This window comes from Desarmillaria tabescens (assembly GCF_030435595.1).
Source record: "Desarmillaria tabescens strain CCBAS 213 chromosome Unknown EV420scaffold_190, whole genome shotgun sequence".
In the NCBI taxonomy this organism is placed as follows: Eukaryota; Fungi; Basidiomycota; class Agaricomycetes; order Agaricales; family Physalacriaceae; genus Desarmillaria; species Desarmillaria tabescens.
Window position 1 is genome coordinate 174 of NW_026848489.1, and position 22,053 is coordinate 22,226.

Here is a 22,053-nt window from a genome sequence, read left to right on the forward strand (position 1 = left end):
TCTGGGCATCGGGAGTTAGATCTTAAATGACACGGGTGCTTACACCTGTTTATTTAAGCACCTCGAGGCTCGCTGTCTCATAGACCCGAAAATACCCAGTTTTATCCCTGTAGAATTCTTCGCGCCTATACTTGAGAAAGTCCTGCTTTCTCCGCGACATCTGTATGATGGTTTTATTATGTTTAGGCAGTTAGAGACTACGATGTCGGAGTAGGCGGCCGGTGACCGTTGATGCATGGATAGAAAGCCACATGGAACCAACTTTTGCTCGTGGCTTTCTACTACCAGTAGCTATCGTTCCCCTTTCACGTCGCTGGAACGGTCGCGTTCTCTATAGCCCTTCATTCTTTTATTCAAATTTCGGCTACAATGGCGGCCATCAGCTTACACGGATATTTATGCCATGGGACGAATCTTCGGAGGGAAGCACATGTTTCGACATCTGAAATATAGGAACCCTCCGTGAGAGAGCCAGTACCTGCCAAACCATGCGCATTCTTTTTGCTCTCGCCTGCTCTCCTTTGCAGCGTCGTGGAAGTTCTTGTAGTACGACTTTGACTGGGTCTTGATGCATACGGAATTCGTGGTCGTCGGAGGTACAAGCACCCTTTGTTATGCTATCGTATGCCGGCTCGTACTGACAAATGGAAACCGACTGTTAGGCGGTCCTGGTGGAAGCATGGTGGCCCGACAGATGAGCGAAGACCTTACGGTCAATGTGTTATTGCTCGAGGTTGGGGGTGAAAATGACCCTGCGGTGGATTCTGCTCTCGCTGTGCCGTTGTTCTACACGACGCTGACGCCAAAATATGGCTTACGATCGGAACTAGACGACCATTCCACAAGAAGTAGCTCAATGGCAGAAATCATCTGGGCAATTGGTTTGGGTGATTCGAGTGCCGTCAGTGAGTGCCATACTTAATCATACACAAAGTCGTCAAGTAATCCGATTTTTAGACTGCTTGGTATACAACCCGTGGCTCCGCAGACGACATCGACAAATGGGCCGAGCTTTTCGGGAGATCAAGGCTGGTCATGGGACAGTATGCCTGCCATACTTCAAGAAGGTATGGCTCCAACTCATCGTATGATTTCATACTAACACCTTTTTTAGGGTGAGAAATTCAATATCATTCCTCGCAATGGGCATAACACCACTGGCCAATACCTTCCTGCCTTCCATGGCACCGACGGCGTGATTGGTGTCAGTCTTCCGGGGATATCCATACCTCTTCGATGGACGCGTCTAATTGGTTATCGAGTCGCTCGCAAGGTCGCTACGTGGTACCGATAACCGCCTAGCCGGGCAACAGATGATATTACAAACCCTGGGCGCTTTCGTGGATGAGTGCTAATAGGGTAATAAATAGGGAAATGGAAGGTCGAGTAAGTGAGTGTGCGAGACATGGAAGGACACGAAAGGGTTAGGAAGAAAGAGAAGTTCACTACGCAGGAGCTGGCAAGAGTTCCCCATATCGCGTGGATATGAATTCCGGCGAACACATAGGTATAGGATGGGTTCAGACCTTGTCGATGGTGGACAGCGATCCAGTGCGAAGGCGCACTTGCTCCGCGCTGAGAATGAGGGTAGGGAGAACATAGACGTGCTATTGCATGCTCGAGTGTCTCGCGTAGTGCCTACTGTGGACGGCATGCTGGATTTGAGATCCGTGGAGGTACTGGATCCTGCTGATGGTATGCATGCATACGTATCAATGTTGACTAGCGTCTAATATCTTCTATCTAGGGTCACTCAAAAATCTCACTGCCCAAAAATGAGATAATTCTCTCTACTGGGTCCGTTATGACTCCGACCATCCTTCATTCTGGAATCGGGGACCCCGAACTGCTCGAACCTCTCAGTATAACCACCATCTCGTCGCTTCCATCTGTAGGAAAGAACCTTACGTGACCACATCGGAGTCAGCACAACCTTTATCGTGAACTCGACCGGACACATACGACACGTCCTCAGAAACGAGACTCTTTTGAACGAATAGATAGCGGAATGGACTGAGAACAAGACGGGGCTACTTACAGGACACGTCGGAGAACCATGCCGCTTGGCTTCGTCTCCCAGACAACTCGACTATGTTTGATAACTATTCCGATCCTTCGTCGGGTCCCTTGACCCGCACATTACGAGTTCCTATTCCAGGCATGGCATGTCCTACAAGTGCATATGCTCATTCTAATCGTTCTATAGAATGGATTATCGAGTGTCAGAGCAAGTGGAAGCTAAATCAACGTCCCAACGGCATGTGTATCGCCGGGCCTCACGAGGATCAGTCTCCATCAACTCCTCTGACCCCTTCTCTAAACCTCTAGTCGACCCCGCCCTCCTCACTGCCCAGTCGATATCCTCATCGTACTGGAACCCATCAAAGCTGCTCGACGATTCTTCAGTGGCCCCGCATGGGAGGGCTACATCCTCGGGTCGCTCAACAACAACGCGACCACTGACGAAGAGATTGAGGAGTTTTATCCGCGAAAATGTGGTATCATTCTTCCACCCAGTCAGTACGGCGAGCATGTCGCCAGTGGGTGCAGACTGGGGTTGTGGTGGATCCGGATTTAAAGGTTAAGGGCGCGAGTGGGCTGAAGGTTGTGGATGCGAGTGTGATTCCTAGGTTGCCGGCAGTGCATACGTCTGCTCCGGTGTATGCTGTGGCGGAGAGGGCGGCGGATATCATCAAGGCGGCCATATGGGTTGCAGGTTGAAGCCCCGTGAAAAGGTTGTTGCAGCACCATAGTGTTTCTTGAATTTGTCAGGCTGGATGCTACGTCGACATCCAAGGCTTATGATAGCTGAGCTATATGATCGTCGATAGTATTGGTGGAACTTTTGTCTGAGCAGCATTCGATGGCTGAGATGTTTCTTGTTGTGGCGCATGTGCTGGTGATTGGCGCTAATGCTTGTCCTGATTCCGATCAGGTCTCGTTGGCACTGGCAGTGAAACCTACAAACCACGCCACGGTTCGCCCGGTGGGGACAACTGAAAACCTGAGAGCACTTCTGAAGTGTACTCCCTGCTGTAGGCTTCGGCATCGTTACCGTCTTAGTTGCTGCAATCAAGCTCTTTAATGCTTGACTCCTCACCGCTGCTGGTGAGTAGTCACGGATGTTAACACGGCTACGCGTACGGACGTACCTGTAGATAGCGACTCGGGTGAGTGCTCATACAGAAATTCTCCTCGTTGCAGCATTGAAAAAGACAATGCAAGCCGGACGTTCTTGAAAGCCTCAGCTCCTTGGTCGTCATACGCTTTCTAAGCTTCAGCTACTACCAACGGCGGTCTCCGCGCGGCTCACGGACCACTCATCATGTCGCTGGGCGTGTATACGGAATGACAGCAGTCAAATTGGAATTTGCGCATACTTGCTATCTTCGTTCTTGGGTAATGAGAACATCATGAAGGCCACGCTGCTCGAGATAGGTATGATCTGAGGTCTTCGACTCCACCTTACAAGCCTTACTTATCATTTTGCTCTCCTGGAACTGGTTTCGTCATCCTTGGATTGTTGAACGTTGACGCCAAGTATCTGTCCAAAGAAAGTTCTATGGCGCCCCACTCAATAGGTGACGGCTGTCCAAGAACTTTAATCAAATCTGGCAGAAAGAACGTTCGCTACGACTCTGGGTTGATTCCTATTTCCTTTCGCTCATGCATTGCCTTCGGACGAGCCTCGATGTCCTCATCGATGATTGTTACAACGTACTTCTGAAGTGTTGTGCAAAGCATGAAGATCCAAAGGGAAGGATAAATGACGGAGGTTTAAATACTCTATAGGTGATCGAGAAATAAAGTAGGGAGTACGATAATCAGAAAGGATAACAGACAAAAAATCATAGTCTAGATCAAGTCCGAAGTCTCACCCCGACTTTCAGACGTTCATCATGAGCTCTATTATGTCCTTTCAATAACTACCACGGGCTCATCCGACTGCTCCCGTTGGGCCTCAATGTCTATTTCAAGGACTGTGCTCTGCCGGGTGGATTCCTGAAAGTCTGCCGTGGAAGGTTGCGAAGGTTGAGAAGATTGGGAAGCCATTTGGAAACGAAGGGTCGACACCGACGCACTTTCGTCATGTTCTTCGGTTGGCTGTGTGTGTCCTGCCGCTGCTCTGCCAATAAGAAGTGTGGGTGCAACTCCCTACACAAGGTGTTCGATAAATGATGAGGGAGTCCAAGATAGTGAACGCACTTTCGCAATAGCAGCTATGTTATCAAGGTAATACCATCCAAAATAATAGCGAATGAAGAAGGCCAACTCTAGGATCAGAGCTATCGAATAGAGAGCCGAGGATTCCACTAGCACTCCAATAAAACGGCGATAAACTCCCAGTTGGCCACCTGCTCCGCGCTTAACCCCTGTAACAGTCAAAATGCGGAAAATGATGAACAGCGTGCACCATAATGTCGTTGCCAGGACGAAGCATGTGTAGAGCATAGGGAATACTCCATATGTTGCATCGAAGTACTGATGATATACTTCAATGATTTTTGACACTAGACATCAAGTTGGATATATGAAAAGATTAGATGAAATCAGACACTTTACCAGTTGCAGAAATTAGGGAAAGGATCGGAAGCAGAACAATAAGCCAGCGCCGTCCCCAGACCATCCAACAGCACCAAATCTAGAGTCAAAAAGATGGTAAGCTGACATGGATAATCACCAGTGAAGTAGTACACACAATATATGAGTCTGCGAGAATGGTACTCATAGAGGCTGGAATACCTGCCTCCCAAATGATTGCTTGGTTCGCACCATTAAGCTTTGAGTATGCAGTCCAAAAACTTTGCCCGTTTTCAATGAATGCGGAGCATGTAAATGACCATTGGGCAGCAAAATTGATAGTAATCAGAGCATGGAGGAGAATAGTAATGACGACCAAGGCTCGTCGGATCTGCCAGTATTTGTTGATGACTGTGCCACTCATGTCAGCTTGGATGTCGTAGTATAGACGCTCCTGGCTCACATATATTCCACAATGTTACAGCAAGAATTCCGGTGTATATGCCTGTCATCAGTCAACACTTATATGACAAGGTGCTAAATGTCATTGCCCACCATGCAATAACGCCAAGAGAATTTGGGAGTTCAGGGTAGCGTCGAGTTCTTGAAGCATGAGAGCTTTGTTTTCATCTGTAAGATCTGCTGGAATATCTGCCTGAGTCGCCATGAGGAAAAGCGAGGGAAACGGGGTAGTGGGTTATGAGAATAAATACGTACCAACCCTACCATTATAAACAGTGCAGGTCATGGTCGTGCTCATTGGCTGCTGCAAAAATGACCATCAGTATCAAGTCAAACCCGGATCCTAACGTGTCGAACGTGTTCGGCAAATTATTGAGCTATTGATAGTTTCAACAGCTCGCAACAGAGACGCAACTCGAAGTGAGATATTCCTAAGAAAAACCCTGTATCGCAGGGAAAGTGGTGATGCAAACTGCAAGCTTCTCAGGTATTGGATCTGTTGAATCATGGAAGAAGTTGCATCGTGGAAGAGAATCAAAGAAACCATCCTGGCGAGACTTTAGCGCAGCTGTCAAATTGAGCTTGTTCTGCCATAGCATGAATCCTAATCAGATTTAGCTGCAAATTTGACAGGAAAAAAGGTTGGAAAGTTCCGATCGTGACATTGGCGGCTAGGAAGGAAAGGAATTGGAAAGGGTATCGACGTCTGCAAGTTATACCGCGATATGACTGCGCACGATCAGAGAGAGTTTACCCTGGAAATAGTACATCTATCAGAAAAGTGGGGAAGAGAATACAAAACGTACCCCATGAAGAACTCGATGAACCTGATCTCTTCCAGAGGCGATTTCCCTTTCGAGTACTCGGTACATCTCCGGAGGCAGGACGTTGCTATCCGAGTCTGAGTCGATCCATCTTTGTTTCCATTGTCGATTCTTCATTAGCCATCACTTGGACACTGAGATAGGCAAAGGCGGTGACAGGCCAATACTGAGAGCTGAGAGAATAGACTGGTGGGCCATAGAAACATCAATATCAAGGCTAATGTTGACATTGTGCGACAGCATTGGAGGGCAGTTAAACCAAATCACACAGAAGAGTGTCGGTCCTGGAACCCAGAAAAGATCGGAAAAGATGGCAAATGAGAGGAGATACGTGCTCGTTGTGTGATGAAGAAGACAGGGCTTCATAGTTGGGCTCATTGTTCCGGCGACCGTAAGTCATAGAAGGCAGCACATGTACTACCGCCAACATCCAGGAGGTGACGCTGCAGCTCATCATGCATGGACTCCTGTCGCTTCCAGGCGATACTAATAATACCAGATAACACGTCAAAATGGCGATTATGGTCCAAACCAATATTGGTACTTTACAAGACTCACCTATTATTTGTACGGTTACCTCCTTTGGTTTGTAGCCTCTATAATGATGGTTTCGTCGCGTTGTGTGATGCCTGGAGTGGTCGTTGACGCTAAAGTTCCGTCTACGCCCATTGAACGACTTGTCTTCATACGGATCCTTGAAGTCTGGTTAGAAGTTCCGTAGCGTCTCACTCCATAGATGACGTCTCTCCAGTTCTAGAATTTCCTAGCAAGACGAATTCGGTTTCATTGAGTATGCAAGCAAGTCAGCAAGTTGTCATCCTGACATGGCTGCAAGCCCAGGTCCCAAGTTTTCCACTTGGCAAGAACTTATGTAACGGGCTTCCCTTCGTTCGTCAAAAAATTGGGCTTTGCCCCTCCTTTCGCTTACGTGCCCCTTTCGTGTTTGGCTTGACCTTACTTTCTCTCAAATTTATGACCTCTCCTTTCTGCTCGCTTTGTGGCTATCGGACGATGGACCTCATATGATACTGATGTCCAGTTTCAAGCTGCGTACCGAGACTATCTACATAACTGGTTTACAGACAGCTAGTTCTAGATAGCATGTTCTGTATGCCCGATCCTGGTGACAGGGACAGCGCTATTGCGAAAGACTGATAGATCGATGACACAGGCGTGAAGGCCAATGAACTCGGGTGGATCGGTAAACTCATACGTATCACTCACGTCGATGTCCGAAAATTTACGCTCAATGGGACATCACCACTATCATCGAGGAGACCAACACCGATGGGCAGCTCAGGGTGCATAATGGTTGCAGGGCTCTCTTCCCTACGAAACCAGGACTCAGGTCAGGACGGGGAGAAGAGCAAGTCTGGAAAGTAACAGTGCGTTACACCTTTCTTTTTCGCGTAGCATTTTCTGATGCATTATTTAGATGGCACACTCTGCTGCAGGAGGTCCAGGGTTCAGTGCTGGCACTGCTACCGGTGGAGGCCTTGCTAGGACGATATCCTGATTTAGCAGAGAACAGATATCTATTCATGATGCATCGTTATCTATTGACTATGCCATATTCGCTTTTAACAAGGACTTGTCGTTGTACGAGAATCGATTCCATCTGGACGTAAGGAAATTGTTCCCTTGGTGCTCTTCTTTCATCCTCAACTGCGACATTGATCAAGCTTCAAACCTCCGATTCGAACTGAAGTACGTTTGAACGAAACCAAATCCTCATGAACGCGAGATTCGCGCCATCATCTTCCTCTCCCCCACAGTTGCCGAGACCTTCATCCCGACAGCAGGTTGCGACAAACGACTCGATCTCAACAGCGTACCTCCCTGCCATTTATTGCTGATGCTCGCTTCTAACCCCCTGTTCATCCTTGCCGTCCTCACGCCACCCCCACCTGACTGTGCAATCAACGCCATATGGAATGGATACGACATAAAGAAACGCTCCTCCCCGGTCAACCAACCGGATGCGAGTCTGTTGTACCGTCAGGGCGCATCATAGTCTCGTCACAATCATACGAAAGGTGTTTCCTTCCTTGCCCAGCCATCCTCGCGCACAGAGACGTTCCTCAAATGCGGCTAGTGAACACATCCGATTGCATGCATCCCCGAGATGACCACCAACCCATGACGCGCTCGGAGATGCTCCCCGCCAGTATTGTCCACCTAGGATGAAATCGTCGACTCGATAGATGGCGATGTCGCTAGGCGGAAACTGCAGCACACCTCTCGTGCTTGCGTTCCGTTCCTTCCTGGCATGATCCCGCAGCAGCACCAAAGCTCGTACAGAATAATTGTCCCTTTGTTCGCCGTGCAATTCCCCAAGGCTGACTCAAGATAACTCAAAAGCCTAACATGTCGAGGTGAAACTGTTGGTGGTAGCCTGTAGGCATCTGAACTCTGAAAGCAGACGCCGGTGATGACCACTATTCGCTTTTTCGACCACCGGTAAGTTTAATATTCTTCCTATAGCCGATCAGACATACCAACATTTCATTGTAGGACTCGGTCAGACCACAAGGATGTGACAATGGACCTCAAGCTCGTTCTTTATTTAAGACAGTATGCATAGTGACAGTTTCATTGTAATAATGTTGAATGTATTGATGGCGGAAGGTGTACAAGGGCACAATTGCATGATTAATCTACATAAATAATTGGACAAGAAAAGGGACTCGTAAGAGAACGAAAAAGCAAGCTTTGTGATACATAGAACATTCTTCACCCGCATTTCTCAGCTACAGCCGACACCGCAGGCGCATTCTCAGCACTCTCAGCCAGAGCGGGAGTTTGAGCTGAAGCCAGAGCACGAACTTCGTCAACGAACAAGACAGTACGCGTGACAGAGCGAATTTGGTTCGGCAGAGCGTGAGGAGGTTCTTCCTCGTAGCCGGGACACTTCCTTTCTAAGAATCGTATGGATGTGAAAAGCCCATCAAGATGCACCCCAAAAGGAGGATAGGCGCAACAGCCTAAAGCCAAAATTCCATTAGGATGGCATAACAAGAAGACGGAGGACGAAATCGTACCCCTGTAATCTCGGCTACTGGCTCGAGGTAGTAGTGCGTTCGCTCAGTACGAGCGATGAACATGACACAGATCAAGCTGACAAAGTAGAGAATGGCGGATTCGACGAAGAGCTCGACAGTGCGATGGTACAACAATCGCACGTCCTCTGAACTGCCTTTCTCCCGAGAGGACGTGGTGAGACGGTATGTAATGAGTATGGTGAACTAGAGAGCTGTGGTCATAGCGAAGGATGCGGAGATCGCGAGCCAAGGCATTTGAGCAAACTCAACATGTAATTCGCTTGAGTTTCGATGATTCTAAATACTAATCAAGATTTAGATGAGAAGGTAAGTATGGGAAGGCTTGGACGTACAGATGGTGCAGACCAGAAGAATGCTAGAGGGCACGACCGTCGCCCAGTGTTCGTGGCTCGATATGCTCCATACCGTACTGCTCCCATTACTCTCTCCAACTACACATGGCCTTCATTCGGCCAAGTCCTTGGTCTGTCGATACATTCTTCCGTGGAGTGTTGCGCCAGGTGGATGGGAATACGAACGTCCTGCCGCTGTAGAGTATTGTTTGAAGTACTCGTTCAAGTTGATGAGTGGAAGAACAAGGAGCTGACCGGCCGGGTGAATCCGAAACACGCGTGCCTCTAAAATTGGAAATCGCCGCCAAAGCAGAGATGCGTGTTGAAGAGCTATATGGCTACTTTATGGCGACTATTGCGCCAAAGGTTAAATTCGTACTATATAGAGATATGCATGTACTGTATAAGCAATCGAAAAATGGACGACACGAAGAAAGATAATCAAAAAAAAGTGCGACAAAAAACAGACGTGGCGCAGCCAGTCGATACCGCGTGACGGGGTGGGAGGGGAGGGCAGAGTGCATGCCCTCGACACGGTGGAGGTGATGGGTTTTCGTCGCGAATGACTTTCGATCAAACGCGGGGAGTGTGTGTCATGGATTATCCACGCTGAGCTCGTCGTCTCTCCCACCACCTTTCTCGCAGCTGCTCCGCTTGCTGGAAGCTGATACACAGTGTCGGGCCCGTATGGAACTTAGACGAATGTCGTGAGAGGTTGTTGGACCTAGGAAAATGCAACTGAGCAGGGCAGGAGTTGATGAGGGGTGAGCGATGTGGGTAACGGGAGCACAAAGATGCGGGAAGAGTTTTTTCTCTACCCCACATGCCGGCCCTTGCCTCTCCTCATGTGATGGCAGCGCCGTTCGCATCTCCTCTACTACACCTTGAACCCCATCGTCAACCGCATCACTCCCTCCGGATCCGCCCTCTCCCTCACAGCCTGCATCGTCCGCACGCCCTCCTCACCAAACATATCCGCCACCGGCATATCATTTTGGGTACCTCCACAGGCCGTTCCCTACCCCGAGCTTCCTTGCTGTATCGCGAAACACACCATCCTCCTCTTCTTCACCCATTCCAAGTAGAAAAGATGACGTGGGCGCGCAAGCTTGCGGGAGCGTGTGCGAGGGTGCTGGGGAGAAAGTTTTCGAGGGCGTAGCTGGTTATGAAGGGTTAGAGAGTGACGGAGGAGGGGGGAAGGGAGGCTCACAGTGAGACCATTGATGATGCATTGGGTGGTAGACTCGGAGTACTCAAGTGTGGCGATATTGTTGTATACGGTCCTAGCCAGGTTCGTGAACCGGTAGTAATCCCGCAAGTTAACAAACATACCGTTATCAATGGAAACAAACATCAAGTTGATGAAGTCGTTGAAGGAACGTGCTGGGTATGCTGAGGAAATTATCGAATATGCCGTTTGGGGGAATGGGGGCGTTGTAGAACATTCAAGTGGAGATAAAGACCTGTAATTACATTGAGAGCTCAATAGCGGGAGAGAATCTGGATGGCATACCTGACCGCTGGCGTATACTTTATGTATATGATGGGTATTGATACTGCGGGTTTGGGATTGGTCACTTCTGAACAGAACTTGACGTAGATGGATCCCTGGAGAAGCCAGTCAGACAGCTCTACTGATAGTTCGAGGGCAGGCGTACCCAAAAGGTATTCTGTGGGAACGTCCTTAGGGTAAACCGAGTGACGATACCGTAGTTGTTCCTGCTGCCCTTTTAAAATAATTAAAAAATGGATATCTAAGAGACGGGCACGTACCTGAAAAGAAAAAGCTCCGTATCAGTCTCTTCCTTCACAGTCACCACAGTCCCATTCGGCGCCACCAACTCGTACGCGAGCACATTATCAATAGGGAGCCCGTACTGGTCTCTCAGCCACAAACACCCTTCAGAAACGCGTTCAGTTAGGACTTTTGATCATCACAGGCATACGCACCACCACCGAGAGTGAACCGGTTTACTCTCTCCCCAAATACGTTCACACCCTGAGCACCCAGCACTGCATAGATGTTGTCTGAAATACTACCAGCACCAATCACTGTCGTCTGTGTTGCAGAGTCATACATGACCTCGTAGAAGCATATCATAGCGATCTGGACACCGGGTGCCGAGGAAAACCCTCGATCTATGGCGCGTCCGCTGCCTTTGATCTGCAGGGATTGGTTACTATTGGCCCGACTTGGCGTCTTCATCTCGCCTAGGATGTCCGGACGTCAGGCATGAACAAACGAGCAAAGGCAATACTCACGATGATGCCGACGTCGTCAGCAAACCTGGGTTCGACGGTGCATTTGGAGAATTGCGAGTTTGATAAGGCATCTTCCTTGTTGTCTGCGACGTATGATGGGAATCCGGGACAGTAGACGCGAACGAGACTGAACCATTCCAGGGGATTCCGACCGTTTTACGATAGGCCAGACAGCTCTACCTCGAGATTAGTAGTGCCCAATGCTCTTCGCTTGATGTGACCGTCCTTCCGATTAGGCTGGAAAGACAAATACTTAGTGGTCGGAAAATGGCGCGCCAAGGGAAATCAGATGGCAGAGTGGAACGCAGGGTGGGAGGTTGGGCATCTTGCACAAAAGCAAGAAACAAGTCGGGTTCGGCTAATCCCGACATCTCTTTTCTTTGTACCACAGCCACTTGCACTGATCGCGCATTACGCAGAGGCAGCGCGTTCAGCTAAGCGCAACCGTCTTTTATAGCTTAACTATACTTCCCCTACGATGCTACGCAAAATCTGACGCTTCCTCGAAGCGAGCTGTCCTCCATCGTGACACACGGCAAAATAAGTCTAAACTGGCAGGCGACGATGGAGAACACAATGCGGCCTAGGGTATGTGTACGTTCTCTGGAATTCCTGTACTTATGAATGCGTAGGAATATTATCGTTCCTTAGGACTGTCCTACAAGCTCATACATGAAGATCCACTGAAGCGAGGAGAGATTACGGAAGTTTAGATACTATAGTTGATCAAAAAATAAAGTAGAGAGTAGTATGATAGTAAAAAAAGGATAGCAAGCAAGAAAATTACAGTCTAAATTTAGTCTCCAGTTTCAACCCGACTTTCAGGTGTGAGCTCTATTGCAACCTTTCATCCACTACCACGAGCTCATCTGACCGCTCCTGTTGAGCTTCGATGTCCATTTCAAGGACTGCGCTCTGCGCGGTGGATTGTTGAAAGCTTGCCGTGGAAGGTCGCGAAGGTTGAGATGATTGCGAAGCCATTTGGAAACGAAGAGTCGACACCGTCGCACTTTCGTCATGCTCTTCGGTTGGGCGTGTGTGTCCTGCCGCTGCTCTGCCAACAAGGAGGGTGGGTGCAACTCCCTACACAACGTGTTCGATAAATGATGAGGGAGTCTGAGATAGTGAACGCACCTTTGCAATGCTAGCTACAGGATCAAGGTAATATGGTCCAAAATCATTGTGAATGTAGAAAGCCAAGAATAGGACCCGAGCTATCGAATGGAGAGCGGAGGATTCCACCAGCACTCCAATAAAACGGTAATAAACTCTCAGTCGACCGCCTGCTCCACGTCTAACCCCGGTAACAGTCGTAATGCGGAAAATGATGAACACGGTGCACCATAGCGTCGTTGTCAGGATGAAGGACAGGTAAAGCGTCAGGGATATTGAGTTCGATACACTGGAGTAATTATGATATATCTCAATGATTTTCGACACTAGACATAAAGTTGGATATATGAAAAGGGTAGATGAGATCGGAACACTTTACCAGTTGCAGAAATTAGGGAAAGGATTGGAAATAAAACAATAAGCCAGCACCGTCCCCAGACAGTCCAACAGCACCAAATCTAGAATTGAAAAGATGGTAAGCTGACATGGATAATCACCAGCAAAGTAGCACACACAGTATATGAGTCTGCGAGAATCGTACTCACCGAGGCTGTAATACCTGTCTCCAAATAGGCTGCTTGGTTCACACTGTTAATCTTCCGGTATACAGTCCAAAAACTTTGCCTGTTTTTGATGAATGTGGAGTATGTAATGACCAACTGGCAGCAACATCTACAGTAATCAGAGCATGGAGGAGAATGATAACGACAACCAAGGCTCGTCGCATTGGCCGACATTTATTGATGTCTGTGCCACTCGCATCAGCTTGGATGTCATAGTATAGATGCACCTGGCTCACATATACTCCATAGCATAACAGCAAGAATTCCAGTGTATATGCCTATCATCAGTCAACGCTTGCACATCAAAGCACTAAACATCGTTTTGCCCACCATGAAATAATGCGAGGAGAATTTTGGAGGTCAGCATAGCGTCAAGATTTTGAAACACCAAAGCTTTGTCTTCATCGGTAAGATCGGGTGGAATATCTGCCTGAATCACCATGAGGAAAAGTAAGAGAAATGGGTAGTCAGCTATGAGAATAACATGCACCACCCCTCTCATTTATAACAGTGAAGTTCATGGCCACACCCATTGGCTGCCATAAGGTAGTCTATTGTTTAACGCGGGGGGGTTGCCGTTCAAGGGCGTTATGACAAAGCCTTACATAATTTGATGGCAGTCAATTTTGAGTAACCGTGCACTTCCCTTCCTTCCGCTCGTATCTGGCATGCCAGGCGCATCCGTTTGTCCCTTCGCTCACTACCAGAGCCATTCATGGCATCTTCTTATCGTTGGCAACACCCTCATGGTCTGGAAATACTTCAAGGCATTGTCAAAAGGCTTGTTCCATCGTGGAAAGATGGACTCACTGACATCCAAGCACTGGCTGTTTCCCGGATTCTCGGTGGTGAAGACGTCCTGCTGTGCACCACAACTGGTAGTGGAAAATCAGCTTCATTTGCTATTCCGATTCTTGTACACCAAGAGCTCTCCCGAAATCCAACAGCCTATCCCAGATTTCGCTGTCGGAAACTTCCTGTAGGCATTGTGGTGACTCCGACGAATGGTTTAGCGGCAAATATTGTATGCATCCTGTCTCCTCTACCTATTAGTATCTCTTTAGTAATGATGATAGGTATCTGGACTGAAGGACTTCGGGATCAATGGCCTGGCTTATACCCATGAGACTCTGACAGAAACTCACAAAGCTGGACTAGTAGTCTGGCCAGGGTCCGGTTCAGTCCAGGTTCAGGCATATTTGCCTGAACCTCAAACCTGGACCTCGAGGTTCACCTGCTGCCCCCCTGAACCTCGAACCTGAACCTGAGGTGCAGGTCCAAAAGGTTCGGTCCAGGTTCGAACCGGGTTCAGCAAAAAAAATTTATTACGCACTGTAGACTGTGATATTCATACATGTGATACATGATTACTCTATGACCAAGTTTCCATCATCAAAGCATGGCCCAATTTCCATCTGTGCTTCGTTCTGTGCACTGATACATCCATCCCAATAAGCTTCCTTCATGGTGCCGAACTTCTCTGCATCAAAATTGTGACAGCGAGGGTCAGAGTCTGTGCGACCTGCATATGAAAACATGCATTCTGAAGGCACAGAAGATCCTGGAATGGCAAAATAAATCTCAGTTCTATGTATTAGATAGCAATCAGCAATTTAGCATGATATAACTTCTGAAAGCTTGACCTGAACTTTACCTGAATTTTTCGAGGTTCACGAGGTTCGGACCGGGTCCGAACCGGGTTCAGAATTTTCAAACAGGTTGAACCTCGAACCTGGATCCAGGTGGCTGTGCCGGACCTGAACCTGAACCAGACCTGGACCTGCAGGTTCGGTTTGGGTTCGGACCGGGTCCACACGGTCCTGAACCGGACCACGGCCAGACTATGGACTAGCCAACTGCTCAATACCAAAATTCTTCAAATCATCCCAGGTAATGAGGTGTGATTTCTTTGAGCGCTTGTTGGCTGAGGCTGCCAGCCGAACATGAAAATCAGGGTCAAGAGGATTGTTTTGAGTGAGTCGGCCAACCGCATTGTGAAGGTGGTTTCTGACAAGTTGGGTCGCCCAGCATGATAAGGCTGGTCGACAATGGCGAATATTAAAGGGATCATGAGTTCCAGAGTAGGACAGGTCACGTTCTGATCGATACTGGGACCGGAATGAAGGATTGCTATACCGATGATTGTACATCAGAGTTACGACATGGATTGGCTTTTGCGAGGTTTGCCCACTGAGAAAACAGGGTGCCATGCAACGGTGGAGATTTGAGTGGTTATCCTTGTCACTACGTCTAGGAAAGTCCTTTAAAAATTCACAAGCAAAGTGCCCAAATGAATCGTAAAGTCGATTGATAGCTTCAAGCACTTCTTCCATCTTTTCATTAGGGCTATGCTTTTCCGAGTGAATACGAGGTTGTGAATGTTGAAAGGGTGACTGTAGAGGTATGCTTGTTGAGGGAACGAACCCAGGAAGTCGGTACTTTTCTGCGATGGCAGGATCAATGGGCAGAGGTATGGTTGGAATAGGAAGGGGTGGAGCAGCTCGACGATAAGGTCGGGGTGCCGATTGAGGTGTAGGAAGTGAAGGTGCCGAGTATAGTGGGGCATTTTCGACACCATCGATGATATTTCTAAGGTATTTGGGTGATGAACGATTAAGTGGGGGCAGAATGACAGGAATGGGGGGGCGGGGGGCCTTTTCTAGACCATTTACGAGTGGTGGCAGACTCTTGAGGAGTCGTTTGATCCATCAATTAGGTATTCCGAGCTATTGACACATGAAAAAATAGTGTTGGAGGCTCAAAGCAGATACCGGACATGTCGTGGTGCAAGTAATTAACGAAATAGGTGTGATCACATGCCATCAGATTTGTAATAACTGAGTTGAATGGTGGATGGCCTATTTAAGCAACAGACTCCATACACTCACTACAACCTCACCCCCACCGTAGTCATGTATGTTGCGTCTGTCTATGAGAGACTAGCCATAAGGATGATTATCAGTATCCAAGTCGCACCAGGAGCCTTACATACAGACTGTGTTTGGAGATTTAATGAGCCGTTGTGTACATTGTGATAGTTTCAACAACTCGCAATAGAGACATGACTTGAAGTGCGATTTTTCCAGAGAAAGCCCCATATCGTAGGGAAAGTGGTGGTATGAACTGCAAGCCTCTCAAAGGTTTTGCTGAATTAGGATTAGGGAAACCGCGTCGAGGAAGAGAATCAAAATAACTAACGAAGTGAGATCACGGTGGGCCTAACAACTTGAGTTTGTCCTGTCATGTTGACAGGAATATAGGAAATTTTTGAGACCAGCTTTATTATCATTATGCTGGTGGATCCTGAATATTTCAGTCTCGGCAAAGGTTTTCAGGGGCACCAGTTTTTGCAAATCATATAGAGGTGAGAACCAGTAGCACGACGATATAAGACAAGACACAGTTTACCCTGGAAATGGTGCATCTTTTAAAAAAGCGGGGGGAAGCACGCACCCCATGGTGAGCTTGATGAAGTCCGATCTCTTGCAGCAGCAATCAGTACTTGGTAAATCTTCCAAGGCAGGGCATTGCGCAGCATGCCTGAGTTGCGCCATCCTTGTTTGCATCATCGGTTCTTCATCACTACCCATCACTTAGACACTGACATCGGCGAAGGTGGTGACGCAGTCCAATACTAAAAGCTGAGAGAACAGATTGGTGGGTCACAGGATCACACATCAAGACCGAAGACAATGTTAGCACATGGCGACCGAAGGCAGATGTTTGCTCATCAAACGATGAAGACGAGGCATCACAGATGGGCTTATTATTCTGGCAACCCTAATCCACGGAAAGTCGTACAAGTGCCACCAACATCCCAGAGGTGAGGCTTCGACTCACACTTATGCCGTTTCCCGATACACCAGGTAGATAACGCGTCAAAATGGTGAGTACGGTCCAGCTCAATGGCACTTTACAAAAATACTCACTTATCATTTCTCCCTCCTTGCGCACCCATCCATCAGTGAATCCGGGCAAAGAACCGGGTATTCGTAACCATAGGCAGTCGGGAGGGTGGTTGATAGATGCCGTCGAATGAATCCCCCAAAGTTGAGATGAAAGAAGCAAATCAAGAACGGTACCAATACCTCCCGTGTTCATTACGAGATGTCCTAGGCATTAATGACGACGTGTAAAACATTCCACGACAGGATGAATTTGGTTTTCATCATACTGCATTGCACCAAAACACATGGATGGAGAGATACACAAGCAACCAAGCTCCGTTCCTTGGTTCAAGTTGTCCAACATGGCTGTGTGCACTTCTTTCGGAAAAGGCCAGTGGCAGAAACCCAGCGGGATGAAGTTCTTATTCGATTTCCACGTCCTGCATCAGGCTCGTTAACTTCCTGCGACCTCAATGTCCGACTCTGAGGGATATTCCGAACTCTGTTTACAATAAAAAATAGCTGAAGGAGCCTACCAACAGGTGATGCACAAAAAAGCAGTAAGTCTTGGCAAGCAGAGATGTTCAAGGAATCATTTTGGCAAAACCTGGTAGACTTCCCGTCGCAAACATACAGCCCCCCCCCCACGGCTCACGACGATCTGTGGCCACTCCTGTGGACTGCCTTTCATGGCGAATGTAGGGTGAGGCAAGTCATGTAAGATCTGCGACGAAGGGTAATAGAGAAATAGAGGGGGACTCAGAGGAGAACAGATATCTCCGGCCTTTTGTCCATCCCTTACAGGACGTCCATTTCTTCTCCTTCCATCCTGTGCTCCTGACATTTCCATGGAAATGAAAGCGAAATCGCTCACTGGCGGGGGCGTTTGTCAGCCTTGGAGTGAGATGGGTATTAGAGGAGGCCCCTAGAAGCTCCCGCCAAACTTTGTCCGGATTTTGGTATATTTTAGGCCCCAAAATCGCAAAAACTTTGTCCGCAGTTAGCATATTTTGCGTCCAAATGAGTTCAAATGTCGTCAAACTTTGTCCGGATGTTAGCATATTTTGGAAATTTGGGATGCCATCGCCCTGACATCTGAACCAATATCAGTCCCGATTTGGATTTCTGACTCTGCATAATATTTTCCGGGAAAATTCCAACGAAAATTTGTAGTCATGTCGAAAACAGGTAAAATTGTGCTTCAGTTCTAGATGATGAAGTCTGCAGATTAGGCGGCTGGTTCTGTAGGGGCCCCCTGCCCGGGAGGCCCAAAAGCGACTTTATCCGGGTTAGCATACTTTGAGCCCCAAAAGTTGCATATTTGAGGACCGATTTTGGAATTTTTGCCGGACAAAGTTTAGCGGGAGCTTCTGGGGGCCTATTAGAGGCGATAATATGGCAGCTGGGTGAAGGGACTGGCTTATCGGTATGTCTCCTAGTATCGTGGAACGAGGTCCTTAAATTCTACGTCCGTATCATTCATTGACAAGTCTTGATAGTTCTGCGACTAGCAATGCTGTCTTTGCGCAAGAGGAAAGCCGCTAACAAGGGAGTCCCGGGGGATGTGCTAGTAAATGCCAAATGTCCATTACTGGTGCTACAAATCATTAGAGAGTGAACAAAAGGAAGGACATTGAACATACCTTCAATCTAGACTCAATTGAGGAAGGGGATCTTGTAGTATAGTTAGCCGTTCCTTGATATCTACGTCCTTTTTTAGGCTAACTACCTTTGTGCGACCTCAATGGCCGACTCTGACGAATATTCTGAATTTTGCTTGCATGGCTCAAGGAGACCTGGAAATTGGTGATACGCAAAAATATGTAGTATTTTGTGGGCTAGACAAGACGACATGATCAAGTGTATAACATCAAACGAGTCGAGTCTTTGTGCGCAGAGATGCCCAGAGTGTAGTCTGGCCGGGGTCCAGTTCGGTCCAGGTTCAGGCATATTTGCCTGAACCTCGAACCTGGACCTCGAGGTTCACCTGCCACCCCCCCGAACCTCGAACCCGAACCTGAGGTGCAGGTCCAAAAGGTTCAGTCCAGGTTCGGTCCGGGTTCGAACCGGGTTCAGCAAAAAAAATTTATTACGCACTGTAGACTGTGATATTCATACATGTGATACATGATTACTCTATGACCAAGTTTCCATCATCAAAGCATGGCCCAATTTCCATCTGTGCTTCGTTCTGTGCACTGATACGTCCATCCCAATAAGCTTCCTTCATGGTGCCGAACTTCTCTGCATCAAAATTGCGACAGCGAGGGTCAGAGTCTGTACGACCTGCATATGAAAACATGCATTCTGAAGGCACAGAAGATCCTGGAATGGCAAAATAAATCTCAGTTCTATGTATTAGATAGCAATCAGCAATTTAGCATGATATAACTTCTGAAAGCTTGACCTGAACTTTACCTGAATTTTTCGAGGTTCACGAGGTTCGGACCGGGTCCGAACCGGGTTCAGAATTTTCAAACAGGTCGAACCTCGAACCTGGACCCAGGTGGCTGTGCCGGACCTGAACCTGAACCGGACCTGGACCTGCAGGTTCGGTTCGGGTTCGGACCGGGTCCACACGGTCCTGAACCGGACCGCGGCCAGACTACCAGAGTGTCATTTTGATGACACTCTCGGTAGATTTCCCGTCGCAAACATACAAACCTCTGCCCTACGACTTTTTGTCACCACTCCTGCGGATCGCAGTTCATAGAGACTATGGAGGGCGTAGCATCGTAAATGAAGGGTGATATACTTCGTGCAGAGCAAAACTGGCTTGCGAAACGCGTTTCCGCAAGCAAGGAGATCTGGGTCATAGGGAAGGAGCCCCTGATGTTCCGGAGACAGGCTTGCCCTTCGTGGTTGAAGCGTCGGACATGATTCTGCACAACAGTGAAGAACAGTAAAACTGCAACGAAGGATAACGGAGAGAACGGGGACTCGGAGAGCGTCACTTTTGTCCATCGGGTCCTCCCATCCTGTGCTCCAAGCATCTCCAAGGGGACGAGCATGAAGTCACTTGCTGGCGGGAGCGTTCGTTAGCCATGGGGCGAGATGGATGTTAGAGGCGATAAAATGGTGGCTAAGGGAAGGGGCCGGCATGTCGATGTCTGCATTGTTGGGAAGCACGTACGTGCTACAAATTATTGAAGCGTGAAACAAATGGCAGAAACGTTGAACATACTTTCAATGTAGGTTCGACTGCTGTACCGAAGAAGAGAAAGAACATATATCCCTGAGGCCCAACGTGATGGTGGTAGAGAATGATTTTATTTACGCAAGTTTGAGATTTGACGCCTTGTGTAAACGGATCCAGCTTCCAACTAAAATATCGTTCTCATACAATCCTTGATCAACAGACTCAGAAGTTGCGCTCAAGTCTATCCTGGGGTCTGATCTTGTTGATCTTTCTATCGTGATGCAGTACCGCAAACTGTGTTGAATGCGGTGCTCCGATACTTGAGGTCTTAGCTCTGGCGCCCGCGGTACCTCACTTTTATACGCCACCGACATTGATCCTCATACAGCTACGATATTTATATCGTAAAACTCTTCAAGGAGTTCAAGGAAATTTTCCTAGTTTTGATGTTGATTATCTTTTCCAATCTTGACAGACTTCTCGTGTCCTCTATATAATAATGGGGGTTTGATATGTGTTATTCACATAAACTACTACTCCGTTGCTCTTGCTTTCCGCCATGATGGCTCAGGCAGATATTCCGTCAGACCTTACCGAAGATGACAAAGCTTACATGTTTCAATATCTCGACGCCACTCTGAACTCCGGAGTCTTCTTCGCGCTATTGTATGGTAGGCAATGACTTTCAGTGCCTTGACATGTAAGTGTTAGCTGACAACAGGTTTATACACTGGTATTCTTGCAATTACATTGTGGAATATATGTGAGCAAGGAGTATCTCCACTACGGCCTCTAGCTGAAGTAAATGCCAGTCATCAACAAATATTGGCCGATCCGACGAGCCATGGTCGCCGTTATCATGCTTCTCCATGCCCTGATTACTATCAATCTTGCTGCCAAGTGGTCGTCTATATGCTCTGCATTCATCGATAATGGGCAAAGTTTTTGGACCGTATTTTCAAACCTTGGTCGTGTGGCCCAGCCAGTCTCCTGGGAGATGGGTATCACAGGTTCCATAAGCACCATTCTCACAGATTTATATATGGTGTGTGACTCCGCTAGGGATTATCCACATCGGCCCACCATCATTTCAACTAGATTTGGTATTGCTGGATGGTTTGGGGAAGACGCTGGTCCGTTGTTCTGCTTCCAATATTTTTGCTAGTTTCCGCGATCGGTATGGTGTCTGGTCCCATCTAATCTTTTCATACTCATAACAGTACCCAACCTTTTATGCAGGATCCAAAATCATGGAAATATATTATGAATACTTCAATGTGTTCGGATCCATGGACGTATTCCTTGTGCTCTATATATCCTTCACCCTGGCGACGACATTGTCATGCACCTTGCTTATCATTTACCGCATCGTTACTGTCGCTGGCGTTAGGCGTGGAGCAGATGGCAGACTGAGAGTTTATCGCCGTTTCATTGAAGTTCTTGTCGAATCCTCAACTTTCTATTCAATATCTCTGATCTTATTTTTGGCTTTCTCCATCCGTGACAGTTGGGAACTGTACTACTTTGATGTCATAGCTGGTATCGCGAAGGTGTGTTCAAGATCTTAGGCTCCGTTATCATTCACCAAACAACTTGTGTAGGGAATTGCTCCAACGCTTCTCGTAGGACGCATCACGGCCGGACATCGGGCCCACCCAGACGATTCCTGGCAAGGAAGCGTGATCGCGTCAGGCTCGATTAGGTCTCAGTTGCAAGGTCGCAATCGGACGAGCTTCCAGCACGACCTGACGAGTTCAATGTTTGATGGTGACCTCGAGGCCCAGCGTGAGATTTCTGTCAGGGTGAGTTGATTGGCTTCTACCGCTTCTCTGTACCGAACTGAAACATTTTTGCTTTCTAGGAACCTTTTCCATCAAGCCGCTCTGTC

General features: G+C 47.9%; 11 protein-coding genes across 11 annotated transcripts; 4 read left to right on the forward strand and 7 right to left on the reverse strand.

The window, feature by feature from the left end:
• Window positions 1–369: 369 nt before the first annotated feature.
• Window positions 370–2,721, forward strand: EV420DRAFT_1623805 (uncharacterized protein; the record flags this gene model as incomplete). Its single annotated transcript, XM_060475969.1, is given in 13 exon segments — window positions 370–432; window positions 548–596; window positions 663–905; window positions 989–1,032; window positions 1,115–1,208; window positions 1,525–1,709; window positions 1,748–1,908; window positions 1,928–1,967; window positions 2,041–2,145; window positions 2,207–2,231; window positions 2,355–2,436; window positions 2,471–2,540; window positions 2,581–2,721. The coding sequence occupies 13 exon segments, from the start codon at window positions 370–372 to the stop codon at window positions 2,719–2,721; spliced, it is 1,302 nt and encodes a 433-aa protein (XP_060321710.1).
• On the forward strand, window positions 2,600–3,717 carry EV420DRAFT_1597153 (uncharacterized protein; the record flags this gene model as incomplete). The annotated part of the gene is made up of 2 exons (XM_060474977.1): window positions 2,600–2,977; window positions 3,473–3,717. Coding segments are annotated over exons 1-2 (359 nt in total), but the record flags the coding sequence as incomplete, so codon positions are not given.
• A 101-nt stretch (window positions 3,718–3,818) lies between these two features.
• On the reverse strand, window positions 3,819–5,301 carry EV420DRAFT_416718 (uncharacterized protein). The gene is made up of 6 exons (XM_060482028.1): window positions 5,077–5,301; window positions 4,985–5,026; window positions 4,700–4,932; window positions 4,564–4,642; window positions 4,207–4,511; window positions 3,819–4,155 (listed from the first exon to the last, which is right to left on the reverse strand). The coding sequence occupies exons 1-6, from the start codon at window positions 5,186–5,188 to the stop codon at window positions 3,910–3,912; spliced, it is 1,017 nt and encodes a 338-aa protein (XP_060321712.1). The 5' UTR covers window positions 5,189–5,301; the 3' UTR covers window positions 3,819–3,909.
• A 629-nt stretch (window positions 5,302–5,930) lies between these two features.
• On the reverse strand, window positions 5,931–8,311 carry EV420DRAFT_1488679 (uncharacterized protein; the record flags this gene model as incomplete). Its single annotated transcript, XM_060470641.1, has 12 exons — window positions 5,931–5,993; window positions 6,139–6,293; window positions 6,366–6,509; window positions 6,736–6,808; window positions 6,862–6,870; window positions 6,892–6,913; window positions 7,032–7,136; window positions 7,252–7,319; window positions 7,498–7,592; window positions 7,643–7,794; window positions 8,046–8,146; window positions 8,306–8,311. The coding sequence occupies 12 exons, from the start codon at window positions 8,309–8,311 to the stop codon at window positions 5,931–5,933; spliced, it is 993 nt and encodes a 330-aa protein (XP_060321713.1).
• Window positions 8,312–8,650: 339 nt separating this feature from the next.
• On the reverse strand, window positions 8,651–9,287 carry EV420DRAFT_1597170 (uncharacterized protein; the record flags this gene model as incomplete). The annotated part of the gene is made up of 3 exons (XM_060474978.1): window positions 8,651–8,791; window positions 8,849–9,152; window positions 9,202–9,287. Coding segments are annotated over 2 exons (264 nt in total), but the record flags the coding sequence as incomplete, so codon positions are not given.
• Window positions 9,288–10,832: 1,545 nt separating this feature from the next.
• On the reverse strand, window positions 10,833–11,580 carry EV420DRAFT_1282592 (uncharacterized protein; the record flags this gene model as incomplete). Its single annotated transcript, XM_060468301.1, has 4 exons — window positions 10,833–10,928; window positions 10,971–11,101; window positions 11,152–11,401; window positions 11,464–11,580. Coding segments are annotated over 4 exons (594 nt in total), but the record flags the coding sequence as incomplete, so codon positions are not given.
• Window positions 11,581–11,834: 254 nt separating this feature from the next.
• EV420DRAFT_1754533 (uncharacterized protein) lies at window positions 11,835–13,581 on the reverse strand (the record flags this gene model as incomplete). The annotated part of the gene is made up of 5 exons (XM_060480482.1): window positions 11,835–12,546; window positions 12,598–12,865; window positions 12,956–13,056; window positions 13,122–13,235; window positions 13,528–13,581. The coding sequence occupies 5 exons, from the start codon at window positions 13,579–13,581 to the stop codon at window positions 12,298–12,300; spliced, it is 786 nt and encodes a 261-aa protein (XP_060321716.1). The 3' UTR covers window positions 11,835–12,297.
• A 173-nt stretch (window positions 13,582–13,754) lies between these two features.
• On the forward strand, window positions 13,755–14,297 carry EV420DRAFT_416771 (uncharacterized protein). Its single transcript, XM_060482030.1, has one exon. The coding sequence runs from the start codon at window positions 13,855–13,857 to the stop codon at window positions 14,263–14,265; it is 411 nt and encodes a 136-aa protein (XP_060321717.1). The 5' UTR covers window positions 13,755–13,854; the 3' UTR covers window positions 14,266–14,297.
• Window positions 14,298–14,980: 683 nt separating this feature from the next.
• EV420DRAFT_1282587 (uncharacterized protein) lies at window positions 14,981–15,526 on the reverse strand (the record flags this gene model as incomplete). The annotated part of the gene is made up of 1 exon (XM_060468299.1): window positions 14,981–15,526. A coding segment is annotated over one exon (546 nt), but the record flags the coding sequence as incomplete, so codon positions are not given.
• A 3,631-nt stretch (window positions 15,527–19,157) lies between these two features.
• EV420DRAFT_1754534 (uncharacterized protein) lies at window positions 19,158–20,037 on the reverse strand (the record flags this gene model as incomplete). The annotated part of the gene is made up of 2 exons (XM_060480483.1): window positions 19,158–19,351; window positions 19,782–20,037. The coding sequence occupies 2 exons, from the start codon at window positions 20,035–20,037 to the stop codon at window positions 19,158–19,160; spliced, it is 450 nt and encodes a 149-aa protein (XP_060321719.1).
• A 1,226-nt stretch (window positions 20,038–21,263) lies between these two features.
• On the forward strand, window positions 21,264–21,976 carry EV420DRAFT_1282588 (uncharacterized protein; the record flags this gene model as incomplete). Its single annotated transcript, XM_060468300.1, has 3 exons — window positions 21,264–21,347; window positions 21,386–21,715; window positions 21,767–21,976. Coding segments are annotated over 3 exons (624 nt in total), but the record flags the coding sequence as incomplete, so codon positions are not given.
• Window positions 21,977–22,053: the final 77 nt, after the last annotated feature.